The 1,333-nt window shown below is 36.6% G+C and overlaps 1 protein-coding gene across 1 annotated transcript; it reads right to left on the bottom strand.

The window, feature by feature from the left end:
* Positions 1–622: 622 nt before the first annotated feature.
* Positions 623–1,105, bottom strand: LOC113931478 (ATP synthase subunit d, mitochondrial-like). The gene has a single exon (XM_035725820.1). It carries the CDS (start codon positions 1,103–1,105, stop codon positions 623–625), a length of 483 nt encoding a protein of 160 aa, XP_035581713.1.
* Positions 1,106–1,333: the final 228 nt, after the last annotated feature.

Genomic DNA, 1,333 nt, shown 5'->3' on the forward strand with positions numbered 1-1,333 from the left:
TAATTTCATAAAACATTTCCCTGTTTTCTTCTAAGAGTTATACAGTTTCAAGTTTTATGTTTAAGTCTTTAATCTGTTTTGACTTGACTTTGTGTATAGTGTAAGATAAGGGTCCAATTTCATTCTTTTGCATGTAGCTATCCAGTTTTTCTAACATAAGTTGTTGAAGACAAAGTCCTTTCTCTATTGTATATTCTGACACCCTTGTAGAATATCAGTTGAATCTTTATGTATGAGTGTATTTCTGGGCTCTCTATTATGTTCCATAGGTCTGCATATCTATCTTTAACCCCGTATCTAAAAACCGGTGTATGAGGCCTTGAGGATCGCTGTTTCTTAACATTGTTGTCCTTTATGATTTCATACACATTTTAGGATTTTTTTCTATTTCTGTAAAAAAAATGCCATTGAAATTTTGACACAGATTGAATTGAATCTTTATATCACTTTTAGTATGGACATATTAAGAATATTAAGTCTTCCAATCTGTAAACATAAGGTGTATTTCCATTTATTTATGTCTTCATTCTTTTCATCAACGTTTTGTAGTTTTTTTAAACATATTATTTTTAATGTCCAGCATTTATAATATGAGGGCCAGAGCTTTCTCCCCAACTCAAGTTTATAAATTCTTGATTGGCTTGTGAGGCCAATAGGGATACTTCTTCTTGTCTAATTTGGTTTCTGGGAAGACTTCATTCAGGTCCTCAATGGTCATCTGATCAAATGGAATTATGTTCCTCATCTTCTCCAGCTCTTTTTCATATTCCTCAATCCTGGCCTTTGAAAGAGACAAAAACTCAGCACAAATTTTCACATCTTCTTCTTCTTCAGCATCCACCTGAACAGTATATTTATCCTCTGGCACAGGAACCTTCAGGGCATTAAACTTCTCAAAGTCATCTACCAAACCAGCCTTTGCCACATTGACCTTGTAGTAAGACCAGTTGATAGCAGGTGGTTTCTCAGGGAGAGTAGACAACCTGGAGGTAAGTGTCTCATTCCAGGATTTCAGGGAGTTAGCAATGGCTTTCTGGTTTCGGCGTATGATCTCCCCAAAAGCTACCCAGTCAGTGGTTTTTAGAGCAAATTTTTGCCCAGCCATCTTGAGATCCTTCACCAACCCCGGTGGCCCAGAGTCCACAGCAGCAAGGAATGGCAACATTTTGTAGTTTTTAATACAAGTCTTTCACCTCCTTGGTTAAGTTTTTCTTTTCCCTAAATCCTTATTCTTCTTCTTAAGGACTAATTTTTGTAGAGCAGTTTTCAGTTCAGAGAAAAATTGAAGGGGAGGCACAGAAATTTCCCATATAGCCCTTGTCCCCAATCATGC

This window comes from Zalophus californianus, chromosome X (assembly GCF_009762305.2).
Source record: "Zalophus californianus isolate mZalCal1 chromosome X, mZalCal1.pri.v2, whole genome shotgun sequence".
NCBI classification, from domain to species: domain Eukaryota; kingdom Metazoa; phylum Chordata; class Mammalia; order Carnivora; family Otariidae; genus Zalophus; species Zalophus californianus.

What these genes read in the sequence shown, in the direction of transcription:
- LOC113931478 (XM_035725820.1), bottom strand. Translation starts at nt 1,105, where the DNA reads ATGGCTGGGCAAAAATTTGCTCTAAAAACCACTGACTGGGTAGCTTTT.